Raw genomic sequence first — 17,340 nt, 5'->3', positions numbered from 1 at the left:
GGGACGCACGCACACAGAGGTTAAAGGAACTGGACAATGCTCAAGATTGGAAAATGTTACCAAAAAAATGGAAATAAATAAATAAATATAATCACAGTTTTGATAGTTCTGTGGGAAAAAAAAAAAACCTTAGCAAATTTGCAACAAAACTGTTAAGTAATTAAGGCAAGACACTTCACACATGAACTTAAACTGCTAATTAAATCCCCCCTGCTTAATTGACTAGATTTGCATATCATTCAGTGAGGAATGGGAATGGCTTGGGCATTACACAAGCACTTCCTTGTACAGGAAGGCAGCTCAGTAACATAAACTAAGTTATAAGGCAAAAACAATGCCAGTTTCTGAATGAAACAGAAATTTTCAGCAGAGATTTTCAACATGGTTTGGTGAGGAACACGAGACCAGAACTCACTGCAATCAGTAACTACTACTGCAATAGTAATAAACTACAGCAAATGTTTTACATCTGCTCCATTTCCCTACTGTTTAACCCCTGATCCCTGTCTGTCCATCTACACAAAAAAGGAGTTTACATCCAAGACAATCCATTCCTACTTGGAAAACCCCAATACTTTCATTTCAATAACCGTAGGAGAAAAGAGATCATTGTCTGTCCCTCTCTACCACTAAACCTAGTGGGAGTTTAAGGAAGGTTTGAGCAAACTTCCACACCTGTAGCAGGGAAGAAGAACTTTTAAGACCAACCAGAGTCAAGGAAAATGTATAATTATCTTCCATTGCCATCATCCCCAAACCCAAAGTGTGCAGGATAAACCCAGCCTGGCAGAAGCCCTGCTCCAAGGAGGTCAGACGATGTTTTTTGAAGTGGGTAAAGACTCCCAGTCAGGAACACGACCTCTCCGCATGGTAAAAAAATGGTCCTAGGAGTTCCTTTCAATAATCTGCTTTTCAAGTAAGAGTTCTTACACCAATGTACACGAGCACTCGGAGAGTCAGGGCCGTTCTGGCCTTCCAGTCTCCAAAAGATGAATGTAGATCATAACATCTCCCCACTTGGTGTGGAAGTTGGTGTCACCTCAGTCGATTGCACATTCCATTCACAAACATTGATAAGGAGATTTTTTTTTTTTACCTCATCTTATACCTTAAGAAAAATAAATAAAACCAATCTTCATCTCATTTTTAAAGGTTCCGTAAGTCTTTGAAACATTAATATTCTCCCTAACAAAGCCAGCAGCTGCTCTGCCAGTCTGTGACATGGATGGTTTTGTTAAAAGGTTTTCATGTGGGGTTTTTTCAGTTCAGTGTGCTTTGCATATGAAACAGGACATTTCCCCACCCTCCACCCCCATTCCCTCCTAATCCAGAAGGGACCTTACTTCCTCCCTCTCAAACAAGCAGCTCATTCAGCAAAAGGGAAATCCCGAGATGCACTCGGGCACAGAGCCTAGAGAAGGAGCTTGGAGAAAAAAAACCCAAACCAGCAAACCTAACAACAAAACCACCACCACACACACCCCCCCCCAAAAAAAGAAGAGCTACCAAGTGTGTCCAAACCAGCAGGAAGAGGAGCAACGGAGCTGGTAATTACGAATTTACTTCTGCAAACTTCTCCTTTGGGACATGGCTCTGCCCTGTTGGTCTTTACCAAAATTCTTCAGGGCTGCAATTCTCTTTTGGCCCCACAGTGACACAGCCCAGAGCTGCAGCTCTCCCCTGCCCAAGCAGGAATCACAGATTGGAAAAACCTTTACATGGTGGCTGGGGGAGAATTTGGACCAACTCAATTGTTACTTTGCCATGATAATCTGAGGCAAAATTTTGTTTCTGGCTTTAAAATGGAAACAAAACCCAAGCAACCTCTTCTTAATTAAGAAATTGGTTTGAGCAGGCTCTGTGTGTGTCTGTATTTCTCTTCCCTGAGACTTTGTGACATCACAGCTGTCTGCGGCAGTTAATTCTGATGTCACAGGGGATTAAGATTTTGGCTGAGGGAGCAAAAAAGTTCAAAAGTGAGGGGGATCTAATTAATACGAGATTTTTTTCAAGGAAAAAACCTACAGACAAAAAAATCCAGCAATTTCAATGGAAGGGTTTCACATCTGCCAAGATGGGATCCAGCTGCTCTTTTACAGGCACATGAATGAGCATCCCTCTTAGAAACAAAGGAATACATGGAGTTTTGTGTGACTCTACTGAAATCAAATGATGTTATAATAAGAGAAAACCCCACCAATAAATTAGTCCCGCTAACGAGGGCAAATCTGATAAAATTTTTTAGAAACCTAAATTATAAATTTGCATGTAAATTTGTAAGAGCAGAATTCAAACGTCGAAACAGACATCTGAAAAGAAAACCTCCACTGGAGTTTTCGCTTGTAACATCTCAGCAGAACGTGGCCCTCAAATTATTGCCAGTGAGGAAAACCTGTCCACATTTGGGAGTGATTTCCACGTTTTAATAACTCTGGACCGAGTCCAGTGACCTCCGTGGAGTCAAACCAGAGAGGCTGGAGTGAGGCACTGGGGCTCCATGGCAGGGTCTGGGGCAGGGAAACTCCAATTTCTTCCCTTTTAGTCCCTGGTAAGAGTTTTTATCCCGGCTGCATCCCAGGCCAAGAGAACTGAATAAAGACCCTCAAGGTCTGAACCATGGGGACATTTGGAATATTCTCTCTTTTCTCTCCCAGGAGTTAAAGCCCACCATGAGCACACCATGGACAGTGCGGTGCAGAGATGTCACACCGGCCTGCCACACTCGATTCTCAGAGATGATTCCAGGGAAGATGTTCCTGCTGGGAACCTCCCCACAGGCTGCCCCCTCTGTGCAGCTTCTCCCGCAGCTGCAGAAACTGCTGAAGCCTCACAAAATAACCCAAAACAAGGGGAACAAAGAGAACGCCGCGATCCTTTGGTAGCAGTTTCTGTCCCATGTTTGTGACTCACTTTGCGATTTAAGAGCGGGGAGTCCTCTGGGTCACAGAGGAAAAACCGAGTCAGTCGTGCAGCCCAGCACGGAAATAGAGGTGATAACCATCCCGGTGAGGGAATGTGGTGGGAACGGGAGCCCACAGCTCCCGGCCCAGCTCCTGCCGCTGCCCCAGCGCCGCTGAGGAGTGACCGGGACAGAGACGTGGGACATTCGCCATCCCCAAACTGCTCAACCCCGACTAAAGCCGAGCGTGACGGTCTCTACAAATGCAAATGGCCCAAATGCCAAGACTAACATTTCTAAAACCTAATTCAACTCTTTCATTTCTTAGCTGCAGGCCCTTTGCTGCCACTCCTTTTTTCCACCCAAACAAAAGACTAAAGGGATGACTCAAAGCAACTTGAATTTCAAGCTGAAGCCACAAAGCACTGAATGCCTCATCTTTAACATTAAACAGGTGTGCAGATGATATTCTTTCAAGCCCCATCACGGTTAAGTTAATTGCTCAAAAGCTGCAAAAAGACCAAATTTACTTAAAAGACACATGAATAAGCTAATGCTACAAATAATGAAGCAAGTCATACAACAAATACAAGCAAATAGTAGTTAAGGCACTGCCAACTCCCTCTACCCCTTCTTCTCCTCAAAATCACTGATTTACTTTTATTTTGCGCTCACAATTTTATACAATAAAAGTATAAAACTATAATTTAATTTTTCCCTTCAGAGCTCAGTAGTCTTCAACAAATACCTTTGCTCGAGAATCAGCAGGGCAAAAGAAGGATCAATGAATCCATTATAAAACAAAGATTTTCCCAGAAATGTTTTCAGAAATTAAGGTTTTAGAAAAGGAGCTCCTCGTTTGCAGGCTGGGAGGGCCAAGGCCTTTGAGTTGTCGTTCTGCATATTCACTGATAGTAAAAGTTTACTAAAAGCACTTTACTCCACTTGTATCATTGCCTGCCGCTGAAAATGGCCCAAAGGTTATTTGGCTTCACTGGTTTTACAAAAAACTACACTGTTGTGGCAAAAAAAAAAAGGGCAAAAAGCCAAACAAAACGAAATCTTTGGCTCTATAAGCACAAGGACTCATTGCATGGCATGTTTGTCATTAGTGACTGAACGGGAACAAAGAAATATCAATGATGGACCTGATGCTGCAGTCTGTGCTGCTCTGAGGCTGATTTACTTCTCCCAGCACCTCTGCACCACTCTAAACACAGTTATTTCAAAGGAATATTTATAAATTATACCAGCATGGGTGAGATAATTCACTGAATAAACTGGAACTGCCAGTGGGAGTTAAGAATGGCAATTTTTTTTTTTTTTTGGATGACACTCTGTTATCTTTCAACTCAGATAAGTCTTCCAGCTGTGGAATGATGGCGCTTCAGAAAAGCCTGTTTAACATATAATTCTTAATAACGAAAGTGTAAGTCTGAAATTCATTACATCAGGGAAGGTTACTGAAATCAAACCATATTTTAACCTTAATATTGTGCATTTTCTGCCTTTTTTAGTCCACTAGTCTGTATAAAAGCTATAAAACTTATTTTACTGCTATGAACAGGTAAACCGGAACAATCTTTGAAGATTTTGTAGGGTGAAAAAAATATGGAACCTAGAAAAATTTATTACTTAGTTTTTTAATTAGTTAAAGTAATTCACTGCTTCTAATTGGCACTACTGCAACCTCTGTCTGGGTAAGCAGCAGGATGCCTGTGCAACTTGTATTTTTTATTACTCAGCAGAATTAATTTTGTGAGCTGGATCCTGGAAACAGCAGCTCCCAGCACCATGAGTGCAGCACTCCAGAATTCCACAGGGAGGGAAAAAAAGTGACTCTCCCAGTGCCGCTGGAATTGCAGGACAGCCCTGCAGACCCGGGCACCCTCTGGAATGGGCACAGGTGCCAGGACACGGTCACACACAGAGCCTCTCACAGAAATTCACACTGAAACAAGAAATTGTTTTGCCCTCTTCAAGTTCAATAAACGCTCTTGACTGCAGTGCTTTCTTCTCCTGGGACACAAACCTTGATTTGGCTCAAGGGCAGCAGGAACTCCCTTGCTAAATGGTCAGAGCATACCAAGAGCAGCATTACAGAGGTATTTCAGACTTTTTAATGGCAATAAAGGCAACAACTTCTTACACAGCACTCGAGTGTCTGTAGACAGGGTGGTGATCGGTGGCTGGACTGGAGGGTCTCAGAGGTTTTTTCCAGCCTCAGTGATTGTGTGATTCTAACAAGTGAAAGAAAACACTACAGCAGATATGCATCAACAATGCCACAGAGCCCAGAACATCCCACACGAGTGCCTGGCTGATCTACCTGGAATAAAAATCAGCACCTGTAATACAGGTAATGTGAGAAGTGGAGGGGGTAGAGGACTTCATAAAAATGCAGGATATGACAGTGAAAAGATATGAAATGGTTTTTCTTCCAACCCCAACAGATGTTGTTCAATTAAGGATGCAAATAAATCACCCTCTGCGTTTTCGAGTCAGAAAACACACACATAAAAGCTTTCTAAATACATTTCAGTTTAAACTTGCATAATTCTCCCAGTGGAGAAATCATCTTCAACTTATGTAATCCTTAGAAAGAGACGTTATTACATACGATTCTGTGCCACTAAGAAACAAGGAAGACGTATCTAGAAAAGAGGTGCACCCACACATGATTAATTACATGGGTCTGGAGGGAACAGAGGGGAAGAGCTGGAGCAGAGATGCAGAGCCCCGAGTCTGGTGTTGCCACAGAGACTGAGCTGGGAGCGAGCTCCAGGGGCTGCTCCCCTTTCGCCAGCCAGAACTGTCTGTTATACTTAACCCAGACTTCCGAACACTTGATATCCTGTCTGCTATTTCAATGCCCTTACTCAATGTTTCAGACAGACATTACACAAACTGGCTGGTGAAAAGGGTTGAGAAACCAAGAAGCAATCCAAGTCAATGACCTTATTCTATAAAACGATACCACGGAGTGAACAGCAGGCGAGGAACAAAGCACAGGGTACCACAGCCCCCGAATCCATCACTGGAATCCTCCTCAGGAAAAGACAAGCACCAGGCTCTACCTCATCTCACTGATAATGCTGCTGTCTTTTAACCCTTAAAGCCTGAGCAGCCCTTGTGCTTCCAGTGGAACCGATTCTCATACCAAAACAGAAACAGCTTCCATGTTTTATTTAAGAAAAAACTACAGAAAACCAAACATAAAAGTCCCGTTTTCTACAAAGCGTGTGCAAAGGTAACTGTACATAAATCGATAAAGAACAAAGCCAGAACCCAGGTTATTGATTAGCTCCTTTGCTGTTTACCTCCAGCATACAGCATGATGCTGCACTTTTTACATACACACAGAATCTCCAGCCTCACGTACGTTTTCCCTGACTCTTTAAAGAGGACTGCTAGAACAAGGCTGCCTGAGTTAGCATGGCAGGACCTGCCTTATTTCCCAGAACATATGTCTGTGCACTTCCCAGGTTGTGTTAATGCGCATCCACTGCTTGGAGAAGCCTTATTTTACATGAGAGCAACCGAACCATAGATGGAGGGAATGATAAGAGCTCCACACATGGCAATTCCCGTTGGCTCCCAGGAGAGCTCTGTCCATCACACGCTGACAGGATCAGAGCTCAAATTAGTATCAGCGTTTTCGTCACCTCATCCAACCAAAAGTCAAAGCGAAACCGTTATCTCAGTGCAGAGGGGCCAGTCTCTATCAGCCAGCAGGATTCCCCAACGCCAAGGAAAGCTGCTCACTCAACCAACTGCTCCTGATTTAACTCTGAGGCCAAGCTTATGGTCCTTGAATTCGCATCGGCAGAAAAGGCTGCTCCTTATCCTAACCTTAGACATATTTCTTCATTAGTAAAAAATCAAATACAAATAATAACTGACAAATCCTAAATATAGAAAGAGAAGATCTCAGTTGTCGATCTCTACCACAACATTAAAATCAAATCTTGCACGTAATGACCAACAGACAAGACCCTTTCAGGCTGAAGCCAGCTCCCAGTTGCCCCATTCAGGGAGATCCACCAGGATCAGAGCACCGAATGTCTACTACACCAAATCCTCATTAATGAGCAAAATGAAAATAACTTCAGTAGCAGAGCTACAGGGTCTCAGAGTCAGCACAGCCCTGTAAATACCAGCTAAGGCCATAAACTTAGTGAAGCCACTCTGCCTCAGCACTGGGACATTCTGGTTCAGATCCGTCCCTGCTCTCTGCCAGCCAACACACAGGAAGGAGTCTCATACACACGAGTCTGCTGTGGTTTGTGGGTGAACTGGTTCCAATTACTATGGGCTGATTGCTTGAGTGGGAGCTGTAGAACCGGCCCCAAAGCCCCAGACCTTCGGATTAACCTGCTGTGCTCCAGAAGATCCAGAGCAGGTGATGTCAGTGACGATCTGAGTTTGAATCTCTATGTTGACTATGAAATTTAAGGCATAAAAGACTGCACAAGGTGTAAAAGAGGAGGGAAGGGACCAGTGCACATTTTTTCAGAGCAAATTTGCTTCTCTGAAATTATTTTCCAAGAATATACACTGCCTGCATTAGAGACAGAGTGGAATAGCATTAAAAAAATTGGTGTTGATTTATTAACTCATAATACACATTACCCAGATACACAAAACATATGCAAAGTAGATATTATCTAATAAAATGTATCATTAACACACATGCTCTAATTGACAGATTTCAAACAAAAACATGCTGTATTCCTGCATATTAAAGTAATGCTTCCTGTATGTGAAGATCAATTTGAATTAAGCAGTCTATGGCTACTCAGCTAAAACAGATCAGCCCAGTAATTGACAGGATTCCATCAATAGATTCTCAACAACCCAGTATAAGTCATTCTTGTCTAATTTTTTTTACAAGATCCCCCTACTAGATTTGGTGGAACTCTTCCATGACAGTTCCCTCCTAAATAAGAATTACAGAGTCGAATCCAAAGTGTGCTTTAAAATAAAACCAAAACAACCAAACCAAGCCAAATATATTGAAAAAAAAAAATAAATCTGTGTCTTAATACTGCCCACATGGAGACACAGCTCCTCAGGTGATGGCAAAGCAGTCTGGCCAGCTGAGCCAGCAACGTGAGTTCAATCACCAGCGATCCCCAGGAGGAGCCAGCCCACTCCTTACTGCACTGGGGACATTCGAACCTTCACTTTGGTGAAATTATGGAATTACTCTGCCAGTAGATGAACGCCAGATGAGTTTTTGATGAGACTGGACACTGCATCTCTGCAGACAGCCAGAGGCCGTGGCTGTGGCCCCGGAGCCCCCTGCTCTGGCAGGGCTGGGGGTGCAGATAAGGAACGAGAGGCTCCAGCCCTGCGCTGCCCGGACACGCTCGGCGCAGCCTGGCGCAGACGCCTCCAGATGCTTTTACAACACCAATCCAAAGGCGCCTCTCAGCAAGTGCAAACACACCCTCCCGGGTCAGGCAGCCCCAGCCAGCGATAACTGGGCTCGCAGCCTGCCAGGGACCAGGTGTCGGGCTCCCAGCACATCCAAAAAACGAGCGCTGTTTACACGCATCTTCAAAGCGTGCTACTGTTTGGGCAGAACACACGCCCAAGCCCGAAACCACAGAAATGGAGAGGCAAGCGAGACAGCCCAGACAATGGAGGGAGAGGCAGAGGTTTAAATATTTTAGGCAGCGATTTTCAAAAGCACAGATTGCATATAACTCCCACCCTAATTCAAGAGAACAGACTTGAGGAACTTAGGAACTCTTCTGGAGCAAGAGAGCCGTGGTTGACTCAACGCCATTAGATCATTGGCAGCAAACTCTTTGTCCAACACACATGCACGTACCTGCTGCTTTGTTCTCGATCTACAACATCTGTAAAACTGTTTGCACGCTTGGGAAAAACTGCTGATGTTTGCTTAAACACTGTCCTCTCCCTGGGTACATGGGATTTCACTCAAGCTGGTGTCACTTTTGAAGTTCAACTTTTAAGCCGTAAAAGGCTTCTGAACTAAACTACTGCCCCAAGAGGTCAGTGTTTTTGTTTTAGGGGCTTCTAAATTTTTACTGGAGAATCTCTAAAACAACTCTTGAACATCAGGTAGAACACATGACTTCAACACTTCACAGGAAAACAACTGAACCCTCAGTTCTGAGGCAAAAAAAAATTTCAGCAGTATTTTTCATGAGGAATAAATGCATCCTGCAGTCTGAACACCACTGCCAGGGAACAAACTCAGAATCTCTCTGCTACACCCACCACAGGATAGACCTATTAACAAATAAAGGTTACCGCTGCCAGGAGGCAGGACTGTGGGATAAGAAACAAACTCCAGCTCTACTCCTGCAGCCTTTCAGGTGGCCATAAAGCAGAGCACAGCAACCCATGGGCAGCACCTAAAAGCCGACGTCCTCCCTCCAGCCGCGCCAGCGCCGCGCCGCTCCGCTCGCAGCAATTTGGGTTCTTTGATTCTGCTGCACACTTGACCTGGCTAAACCTTCCTCCAGCTGAGCGAGCTGCATGTTGTGGCAGCGCTGGGTTGGGAGGCATTGTGAAATAAAGTGGGAGGCCTCATGTGCTCATTTGTGTGTCAGTACCCAGAATGCTGCTTCTGGCTTCCAGCTACTTCATAGAAGTGCTGCTGGGACTTGAACCGTGGGAACACGGCAGCGCTGGGTGTGTGGGTGTGCTCACACGCGTGCAAGGACAGCTCTGGCTCTCCTGGGCCCTGCTCACAGCCACTCCTGCTCGGGGTACACATGTCTGCCACACAGGTGGGGAATCTCTATGTGCTGCCAAGCGTTGCTGGGTTCAGTATTGGAGAAAAAGGGTTTGAAATAGACACAGCTGAACCCACCCTCCTCTTCTGGAAATAGCAACCAACAAAGCCTTCGGGGCTGCGTCTCAACTAATTCTGTGTGAGTGGAGCATCCTGATGTGAGGCAAGCAGGGAGCTCTGTCACACAGGAGAGGGGAGCAGCACCACAGACACACCAAGGCCACATGGGTCCCACAGGAGAGCACGCGCCAGGAGCTGAGCCCGAGAAAAGGCTTTGGCACTGATGGTGGATTTCTAGGACCCTGTTTTGCAACCCCGTCAGGTTGTTCACATTTTTAATTTCTAGAAATTCCGCAGAATGTAATGGCTGTGCTCCACACCAGTAATGGTGGATGAGATGAGATGAGACAGGTAGGGAAACAGGACACCCACACAAGTAAAAGCCGTGCTGGTGCAGAGAGAAAGCAAAGCACAACAAACCCTGCATGGAAAGGTGGAACACCCAGTGAAGGACACAAAATAAGTCAAATGGAGAAGTTACACGGCTCAAGAAAAGAAAAAGCTTTGGGAAGTGGCAGGAAGGTGAAAGACTTTATGGGAGGTCAGTTACACACCCAAGCATGAACAAGGAGGATATAAAACCCAAAATTTTAGAAGAGGGTAAGGAATGTGACTGAGATCTTTATGGTCCCTGCTCTAGTGGGGGGCTCCAGCTGTCACAACTCCCTCCAGCTTTTGGTCAAGACCCTTTGCTGACTTCACACAGGTCTGGACAAAGGGTTCTTCTGAAAGTGGCAAGACCAGGCAACAGGAGCCTTGTTCAACCAACACGGCTGGCAGAGAGAGGAGACCTCTGCATCTACACATCCACCTCCTGGTACAGAAGGATGGATATGCATTACAGATACTTGATGTAGAGAGAAATATGCACTGGGAATGAAATATCTAGGAAAAGCTACGCCTTGTAGCAAAGCTTTAAAACCACGCCAAGGAAAAAAAAAGGAAAAAAAAAAAAGATATGAAAAAAACGCAGTTCTGCCACTACACTGAATCTGCACCAGGGGCTTGTGCCAACCCAGCTCCTCCATTTAAGTCAGACCCTTAAAAGGCAGAGCTGTGCTGGCAGAAATCTCCAGACCTCATCACAGAAACCTCATGGAGACACATGAAAAGGTCAAAACACTCACTGCTGCTTAAACAGCCATAAAATTGGTCATATGCATCCCATGCTACCAACATACTACCAGAGCCCCAGGAAAAACACACCACACAAAGCCAAGTGTGGACACACCGAGAGAAATAAATAAATTGAGAACCTGAAAAAAAAGCCACTCCTGAGAGCAGAAAACCCAGAATCTGACACAGCAGCTTATGGCACACCACGCACATGAACACCTCTGTATGAAACAGAACAAAGCAAAGCTGAGATCTACATCAAAAAGGAAGCCCACCACAAAGACACATGTGCTTCACCCTTTCATCCCCGAGACAGCCCGAGCCCCACAGCCACACAAAACCCACACAGGATTTAGCACACACAGAATGGGACCATCCTGTCATTTCCTCACTAGGCATCTAAACTTTACTCCAATGTTACTTGCCCCTGGCCACAGCCTACCAATCTTAGAGTCTGATTAAATCTCTCCGTAATTATCCGCACACACTGCTACAACACAAATGACCTTAGCATATGATATCCGTTGGCTAAGCCCAATGGAAAAAGACTTCAGGAAAAGGAAGGATAAGCGTACAAAACTCTGCCAGCACAGTCAGGGTCTCCTCAGGACTGCACTGCTTTAACAGAAGAGTCCTGAAGGCCTTGAAACTTAATACAAGACACAACATTGTGTCTTCCCTACCCCAGCGTCTGAGCACACACCACTCTATTCTTCCCCACCTCACTCCTTGCCACCTTCCAAATGAATGTATGCAGGAGACTTAGCATTTCTTCATGATGGATTTCTGGCAAAATTTTCCAAAAAAGAGGTGGCCACCATTTCCTCGCACAATTTTTGGCATTCGCTATCAGGTATCTTCAATTCACTCTGCAAGAAGTGCTGCACTCCAGGCAGATTTTGGAGGGTGAGGGAAGAGTGTTTCTCATGTTCTGAACTAGGACCTATCAAAAGGTCCCCAAAAAAACTGAGGCACAGCCAAGGTTTAGTAACCTTTCCTTGCTCTCCTTCTGCAGCCTCGCCTGGGGTGTTGGATAAATGATGCAGTGGAAGAGAACATTGAAAAAGCCTTGCAAGAAAAGGAAAGCACTTCTCTACTAACATTCATTTTAATTAGACTCTGGAAATGACCGAGCCAGGGGAACAGGACCTTTCCACAACAAGAATGTGGAGATTTCTTCATTTTACTTCCCAAACGAAGCATGCCCTGGAAAATTCCTTTCCCAGCATGAAAAATGTCTCCAGTTTGAGAGCCATATTCTCACATCCATGTAGATCTATCCCACCATTCCATCTCGGCACATGACTGACGGAGAATAGACAAGCCATTAAAAACACATCCACCTCCAACCACGGGGATAATGTGCCTCATTACAGCCCAGCTTTGTCACAGCGTCCTGACACTCCGGGGAGGAAAAGGAGGGGTGAGGACAAGGACTGAGCCGGGGGCCGGGAGAGAAACTGGAACTGGAAGAGTGAGACTCTGTCCTTAATCCAGAAGCGTGCAGCCCGGTCAGATGGGCTCCCTAGGCCTCCCAGTCTGGCTGTGTAATTACTGTACTGTTTGCACAGCGTATTTTTCTTTAAAAATCTGGGGTTTGCTTGGGTGTTTTAGTTGCACTCGTTTATAAATAAAAGCTCAACCTTAGTCAGTGTGTGTCTGCCCCTTTAAACAGGTATTGGGTAAGTTAATGCAGAATTTTCACAGTGGGCTTTAAACATCGCTTCTCTTTTCCAGCCTTGTGTATTGCCCTTCCAGTCCAGACACAAAAACCCCAAGTTTGGAAATCTCCGACAGCGGGGAGAACTCGGGAGAGGCAGGAGTTCTGCTTCCCCCTGGCAGCGGGGGGAAGGAGCAGGAAGCAGAATTGCTCATGCCCAGCCAGTTGCACCATCCCAGGAGCCAGACACACATCGCGGCGTCTGCGGGTCCCCAAGGCCTTGTGGCACCGCTGCCCAGGGAGCAGGACCGCTGCCAGATGCCAAGGCGGCCTCCCACCCACACACCGGGGATGCTGGGATCTAAAGGCGGCTCAGACTGAAAGAAAAACAAGTGGCACCTAAAAAAAATGTGCTTTAGCTGTCTGGCTCAGCACAGCACGGCACGGAATACCTTCAGGAGCTGCTGCAGCCGGCCCTAGACAGAGTCATTTGCTGGATGTATACATAACTCAATATACAAAAGCCTGTCTGCTGGGGAAATTCAGGCTCCACAGGGATTCTCTAAAAGCAGGGACTTCTCCGTTCACGTTCCGAACACTTCATCTATAAACCAGTAACCTGCACTACCGGCACAATTTTATTATTTTTTTCTTCTTAACAGGCACATTTTATTTCTATATAAGCATTTAGGGCATTCAGCCCGCACCTCCATCCCTGGCGACACTCAATCGACCAGAAAAGTGCACGGACTTGTGTCTGGAGCCATCAGTACCTGGCTTCTTCCTCGCCTTGACCCCTGAGTGAAGAAGCCCATAAAGACCCGAAATCACGCACTGCCAGATCAAGTCTGGGGCATCAGATCAAGGTCCACACACAGTAAAATATACAAAAACGCACATGTAATTTAAACAAACTCCAACCACCGTGGTCAGAACACAAGCAGAGAAATAAAGGTGCCATCTCGAGCACTGCTCCTCCAGTGACACACGCGGGGAGAATGGAGAACACTATTAAAATTGCTAAATGACTCCAAGGAAAAGCAGCTGGCAACACTTCGGGTATATCGATGAATGTTACCGAAATTCCCCCCGCCCCCTTTAAAATTACAGGCACCACTTACCCGGGGGGCTTTCCTCTTGTATTTGTTGTTATAGTCAAATTTTTCTTTCATTTCATCTAAGAGCTGGCCCAGTCTAGCTTTCTCCTCTTTCCCAGTATAATCCTGGCTGAGGAGGATATAGGATCTCCAGTTTGCAGAGTCAAAGCCCCAGTGGCAAGTCCTGTTTTCCAGCGATTTGTGAGAGTGGACCACAAATTTGTGAGGTGGGTACATGAGCCTGCAGTCCAAGCACTGGATGCAGGCTGCGCTGGGGTTACTGTAAAGCTCTGGCACCAGGAGTCCCTTACACTTCCCAAAGCACTCATGATACACCTTGAAGCTCTTCTCCGTGAGCTCCAGCTCAATTGTGCTAGAGAATTCCTTCTTGCAGTGGGGAGGATAGGTGCCACCATAAAGCAAGGCGTTACAAAGCCTCTCAGCATCAGTTTTCGTGATGAGCCCGCAGGAAGGAGCGGAGAAGGGCAGGATGCCCATGACTTTGAGGATTTCCAGCTGGTCAGCAGTGCATCTGGAGCAGTAAATATGTAGCTCATCACACACCGAATTAATCTGCTGCAGGGAGAAGTCCCTGAGCACCGAGTTCAGGATCTGGGGCAAGCAAAGCCGCTTCTCTCCGCCCACCACGAAGCAGGAGATGGTTTCCCCTTCCAGGATGGTCTCGCACCTCTCCGTGGATCTGTCCGAGGGCATGAAGAAGGGACCAGGCATGACCGGAGGAGGCTGGATCGGGGGCAGATGCAGTACAGGTTCCGCTGGGTCTTTGCCATTGTCTTTCTTGTACATCTCCTGTGCCCATCGTGCTGAGAAAGCAGCAGGGCCACCCAGGGAGCTCATAGAGCTCAGATGAAACTGTTCCAAGGTCTTCTGCAGTCCTGGATGAGGCTGGAAGCTGCTTCTACTTACAGTCTCCATTTTTTAGTTTCTATTCCCAAAACAAACAGCAAAAATCCCCAGTTATCTTCCACCCTGGTGCAAATCCACTTAAGGGATTTTTTTTTTTAAGGAAAAAATATGAACAAAATAAAACAACCCACCCTTGTGTTTTTCCTCCTTCTCACTCAGCAATCCACTAACGGAGAGGAAATAAATCCTTTTGTATGCGTGTCTCTCTCTTCTTTCTTTTCTCTTGGTTCGCGTTACAATTTCAAACCCTCCAAGTCTCCAAGCTGCCCCGATGGAGCACAGAATCACGGCAAAAAGAGGTCTTCATCCGAGCACTCACCCCCTCAGCCAACCCCCAGGCAAACCAATCCCTCCTCCCACACCTCCAACACACACTCACTCACACACACACACCACCCACAGAAACACAAAAAGTCTGTGCCACGCTCCGAGCACCCGGGGCTCAAATATGTTCTGGCGGCTGCTGCTTCTCTGCAGTGATCCCCCTTCTGTCCATATCCACCGAGGGAAGGCGCGGGGGAGGAAAGTAAAAAGCAGGAGGAGGCAGAAGGCTCGGTCTGTGGAAGGAACAACGCAGGAGAAAAGGCCCAAATCTCCGGCGCTGCCAAAGCGGCGCGGGGGCTCCGCACGGGCGAAGAGCGGCTCCGCTGCCCCTCGTGGTCCCTCTGCTCGGCCTGGGATGGCTCCTCGGCTCTGGCTTCGCCTTCCTTCCCTTATTTCTGCCGGTGCTCTCGTTGTGCCGTGGGGAGCCGCGGTGAGGGCGCGCACATCCTCCCAGCTCCTCTTTCCAGCAGTGACTGAGAGTGCCTGAGAGCTGAGCTAATGCAGGCGGGCTCAGCCTCCCGCCCTCCGCCTCCCCCCCTCTGTTTGTTGGTGTCTGCCTCAGTCATTGAATCCCGGCCAAGAATGTGACCAACTCCCCGGGCCGGGCTCTTCCAGGAACAGCGCCCGCCTCCCGCTTCGCGCTGCGCCCAGACCGGCCGGGATGTGCCGGGATCAGCCCGGCCGAGCCGAGCCGAGCCGGTCCGGCCGAGCCCGGCCGCGCCGAGCACACTCGAGCTGATCCGAGCCCGGCCGCGCCGAGCCGAACCGAGCTGGGATGTGCCGAGTCCAGCCAAGCCGAACCGTGCCGAACCGAGCCGAGCTGTGCTGAGTAGTGCCTAGGCAAACCGAGCCGAGCCGAACCGCGCCGAGCTCAGCCGAACCGAGCCGAGCCGCTGCACGGGCGGGCGCGCGGCGCGGCCCCGGCGGCGAGGGAGGGAGGGAGGGAGGGAGCGGGGGGAGGATAAACTGCTGGGTTCACGGACCGCCGCGCCGCCAAGGAGGGGCGGTAGGGCGAGGGCTTTTTCCCTCTCGCCGCCGGATTTCTGGCGGCGGTGAAATGGAACAGGCGCGGGGAGCGGCGCTGGTCGCGCTCGCACGGGCACGGAGCGTGTGTGAGCACTCAGGGCGCCCTGCCCGGCTTCAACTGCGGGCACACGCCCCGCGCCGACAGCAATCACAGGCGTGAGAGCGCGACTGATGGGCGACAACGGCGCGGGACGAGAGCGCATCCTCGGGGCGCCGCGGGGCACCGGAGCCCCGAACCCACCGAGCGCTCCGGGCGAGCGACACACAGTGCTTCCCTGCTCCGACACACGTGTGCGCCCTTGCTCGGACACACATGTGTTCCCCGCTCCCGGCACACGTCACACGCTCCTTCCACCCACAGGCGACGCTCAACGCGTGGAAGGAGCGAGAGGCGCAACCGCAGCGCGGGTGGGCAGGGGCCGGGGGCTGCCCGGGCCCTCGCTGGAGCGGGAAGGCAGAGGCAGCACTAAGGCCACGCTGGGGGCACACGGGAGGGTCGGCTCCTGGGCTCTCACCCCAGGGGCCGGGAGTGTCCGGAGTGTCCGAGTGTCCGGAGTGCCCGGAGTGTCCGGGGCATCGAGCGCCCCCCGCACGCCGGGGACGGGCGCCCTCTACCGACCGATGAGAGAGCACCGCGACCGCCCCGCACAACCGCGGCCGGGGCACGGACACCACTGACCACTGCCCAGGGCACGGACAGTCACTGACCACTGCCCAGGGCACGGACACCACTGACCACTGCCCAGGGCACGGACAGTCACTGACCACTGCCCAGGGCACGGACACCACTGACCACTGCCCAGGGCACGGACAGTCACTGACCACTGCCCAGGGCACGGACACCACTGACCACTGCCCAGGGCACGGACAGTCACTGACCACTGCCCAGGGCACGGACACCAGTGACCACTGCCCAGGGCACGGACAGTCACTGGCCACTGCCCAGGGCACGGACATCGCTGACCACTGCCCAGGGCATGGCAGTCACTGGCCACTGCCCAGGGCACGGACACCACTGACCACTGCCCAGGGCACGGACACCACTGACCACTTCCCAGGGCACAGACACCACTGCCCAGGGCACAGACAGTCACTGACCACTGCCCAGGGCACGGACATACACTGTGCATGGCACGGACAGTCACTGACCACTGCCCAGGGCACGGACACGCACTGACCATGGCACACACACCCTCTGCTTGGAGCACTGACATACCCACTGCCCCTAGCACAGATGTACACTGGCCATAGCACAGACATACACTGCCATGGCAAGGACAGTCATTGACCATGGCATGGACACCACTCACCACTGACCATGGCATGGACACCAAGTGACCATAGCAAGGACACCCACTGACCATGGCACAGACCCCTGCTCCCCATAGCATGGATATTCACTGCCCAGAGCAGGGCACACACTAACCATGGCACGGACACCAAGTGACCACAGCACAGA

The 17,340-nt window shown here is 48.9% G+C and overlaps 1 protein-coding gene across 1 annotated transcript in view; it reads right to left on the bottom strand.

The window, feature by feature from the left end:
- Nucleotides 1-15,417, bottom strand: part of SKI (SKI proto-oncogene) — a 98,403-nt gene extending 82,986 nt beyond the window's left edge. Inside the window, exons 1-2 of the mRNA XM_066203269.1 lie at nucleotides 14,663-15,417; nucleotides 13,629-14,550 (exon numbers count right to left, since the gene is read on the bottom strand). Coding sequence (XP_066059366.1) covers nucleotides 13,629-14,540 — 912 coding nt within the window. The 5' untranslated portion in view covers nucleotides 14,541-14,550; nucleotides 14,663-15,417. The remainder of the gene's footprint in view (nucleotides 1-13,628; nucleotides 14,551-14,662) is intronic.
- Nucleotides 15,418-17,340: the final 1,923 nt, after the last annotated feature.

This window comes from Chamaea fasciata, unplaced genomic scaffold (assembly GCF_029207755.1).
Source record: "Chamaea fasciata isolate MVZ Bird 193981 ecotype frontalis unplaced genomic scaffold, bChaFas1.0.hap1 SCAF_23, whole genome shotgun sequence".
Lineage (NCBI taxonomy): Eukaryota > Metazoa > Chordata > Aves > Passeriformes > Sylviidae > Chamaea > Chamaea fasciata.
Note: the sequence above shows the minus strand (reverse complement) of the source record. Positions and strands in the feature narration are given on the sequence as shown.